Source organism: Notothenia coriiceps, unplaced genomic scaffold, assembly GCF_000735185.1.
Source record: "Notothenia coriiceps isolate Sejong01 unplaced genomic scaffold, NC01 NC01_scaffold00038430, whole genome shotgun sequence".
Lineage (NCBI taxonomy): Eukaryota > Metazoa > Chordata > Actinopteri > Perciformes > Nototheniidae > Notothenia > Notothenia coriiceps.
Window position 1 is genome coordinate 1,029 of NW_011371131.1, and position 2,940 is coordinate 3,968.

The 2,940-nt window shown below is 39.2% G+C and overlaps 1 protein-coding gene across 1 annotated transcript; it reads left to right on the forward strand.

The window, feature by feature from the left end:
- Positions 1–306: 306 nt before the first annotated feature.
- LOC104968231 (lipid phosphate phosphatase-related protein type 4-like) lies at positions 307–1,562 on the forward strand (the record flags this gene model as incomplete). Its single annotated transcript, XM_010797810.1, has 2 exons — positions 307–442; positions 1,337–1,562. Coding segments are annotated over 2 exons (362 nt in total), but the record flags the coding sequence as incomplete, so codon positions are not given.
- Positions 1,563–2,940: the final 1,378 nt, after the last annotated feature.

Consider the following 2,940-nt stretch of genomic DNA (forward strand, 5'->3'; position numbering starts at 1 on the left):
CAGTTTTACTTTTGATAAACCCAAAAAGTTTTTGTTTTAAAAAAAAATCCTCCCTAGTCAGGTGATGGAGTTGAGTGGAAGCCAAAGGTTTTCTGCAGCTCACTTTCTGCAAGTCTCACTGTCTCACTACAGCTCTGTACTGCAATACCATCGTTTATCAAACCAATTTTGATTTGATTTAAATTCCTTGACTTAATAAACTCTGCCAACACAATCTGTGTGGTGTGCTTATACATCGGTCAACAACATCACTTGTTGTGCTAACCTCTTTGCTGCATTCTCCCCTGTGTGTGTACTTGTATGCAGGGTGTGTATGCTGTGGGGAATTTCCAGCCAAGTGAGGATCGGTCTAGAAGTCAAGCACCTACCCCGACCCTCAGAGAGCCCCCCCTCTCCTCCTTACCAAATGTCAGCCAATCAGCACTTAGCAACAGCCACCAAGGTAACACCCTGCCTGACAGCTTTCTCTCAGCATTACAGATATATTGTCGGGTGCGAATAGAATACAACATATGCCATTAATAATACATTATAATAAATAAAAAAGCTAAAGGTTTTATTAACAATAGGCAGTGCAGAAAGAAGAGGAAGCCAATGAGATGAAGGAGGCCAAGTAGAAAAACCTGATGACATGGCGAGTAGCCCAGATCTATTCTTTGGAAGAGGAATATAGGGCAAAGTGCTCAGTCTCCTAGGAAAGACGAGTTGTAAAAACAAAACCCATCAGGAGCGCTACAGCAAAAACATGCTCTACATGTGGATCATAGCAGTCTACAAATAATGATTCTTATTCGTTATTTCTTCATGAGCTCTTTGTGACACCAAAGAACAGACAAGTGCACCCATAAGGAACAGGAAGCAGACCATAGCTTGTCAATTGTCTCTTCCTCATATTACGTTTTTCTTTAAGCACCAGGTTATTTTTTCAATTGCTTTCATTAAGAACAGAGTGGACGTTAGAGGAGAAGCTTGTTTTTGGTCGTTCAGAAGGAAACTATCATAACAAAGGCAGAAAAGCCCAATTGTTTAAGCTGATCATCTGGGTATACCCTGGATGTTACTATTGGCAAGTGTTGTACATGTATCTTCATAAGCTTATCTTCCTTATCACTTTACGGCTATCTGACTGAGCGGTGAAACTCCTTCAGAATTTGTAAGAGCGAGAACCCTCGATTGGTGTTCAAGATGAAAAAACGGTGTAAAACATATATAAAATAGCCCTAATAAATAGATAAAAGGCAAATCAAATGTTTTTAATGATGAGAACACTCATTTAAGATAATCCCCTTTTAACCTTGACATTAGGAGTTTGACTCTCCTTGTTATCCACTTACAGGTCACCACACCCTGGCTCCCAGCCAACCAGAGCCCATCATCACAAGGACCTCCTCCCACACATTGTCCCTCAACCAACCAGAGCACATCCTGACTCGGAGCGCCTCCTACCGAGAGCCGTCTATGAATATGAAGCGAGCCAGCGCTGACATGGAGGTGATCACCCCGTCCAGCCCCATGGGCCCCACCGACAACATGATGACCTTCAGCAGCAGCACCCTGCCAAGGTCAGCAGATATCCTGTTTAACTGCCACATGCTTATCCGTAAAGGCTTTTTTGCTATGTGCCTTATTTTTCAGGGAAAGAGGACTTCCTTTTATTTTAGCATGGTATTCATGGTAAATCATTTTGAGTAATTTCGAGTGTTCCCAAAACCCCGGTGTTCTGCAGTTTGTGTGGGCCTACTGTACTGTTGCATAGTTTATACTGTAGAAACTATGTCCAGGACAAGGTATTTGGAAGTTTTGAAAGATTCATAGCTAACCACACTGAAGATTATGGAGGTATTGATCAGTCTGCTCATATCTCTAACATCACCAGAAGTCATAATTTAAGGGGTCATTTCTCAAAATGTTCCCTGTGTGGTTTATTCATCATTACAATAGCCCCACCTAAAATAATTTCCACCAGCCGCCACTGGTTTTATGCGATATAAACATGTTTTTCAAAATGTATATTCAACACTCATGTGAGAATAGGACATAGAAACGTGGGTGTTGCAATTTTCTGCTGTTTCTCGTCAATATTGAATTGAATTCCTTTATTCAAATTTACAAGCATACTGTAAATTATTTCGTTCTTAATTTTATTGCTCATAAGTTAAAAAAAATTAAATAGAAAGTATTATTTAGAATTTATTGTCGGATAATAGATTGATTGTTAAATCATGCCGATATATGCCACATAAACAATATTATTAGATTAATTATGAAAACTTGTAGTTGTGTCACTCCGGTGAATTTCTACCCTCAAGAAGAAGCAAGCAGAAATCTAGCTCAGAATGAATCAGCCTGTTCTCCTACAAAAAACGACCAAATAGGTTGATTGTTTAAGCAGCTTAGATTACGACCCATAGCCACGTTTTAATGTGTAGCACCTCTAGTGGTCGTGTAAGAAACAACATGCTCCCGTTTATTCACAAATAACCCTCTCTGGAAAATCCTAAATTGTAGAATAGTTTGGCCATTAAAATGATTTTTGATTAGATTTCTAGCGAGAAGTGTATATTGTACTCTTAGAATCCATGTCCAGTGGATGTGTAGGATCTATAGTTTGATAGATATTTCCGAAGATGATCTGAGGTCTTGTCAGGATAACGTGTATGCAGCTTCAATGTAAAGTTAGCGTGGGTGAAAACAGTTTTCCGGTCTCAAAGTTTTCATAATAAAACCGGATATATTCCCCTCACTGTCAAATGATTACCCAGTGATATCTGCATTACTCATGCAAAAAATCCCTTTCTATCAGCTGTGCACCATTATGGTGTAATATAATCTCTACCAATTGGATCAAATATAAAAGTCAGCCGAATTAGTGTTGATACTGTAAGCCTTGTAAGGAGACATATTGTGTGAAAAGAAATGGAAGATGTTGTTTAATTGCTA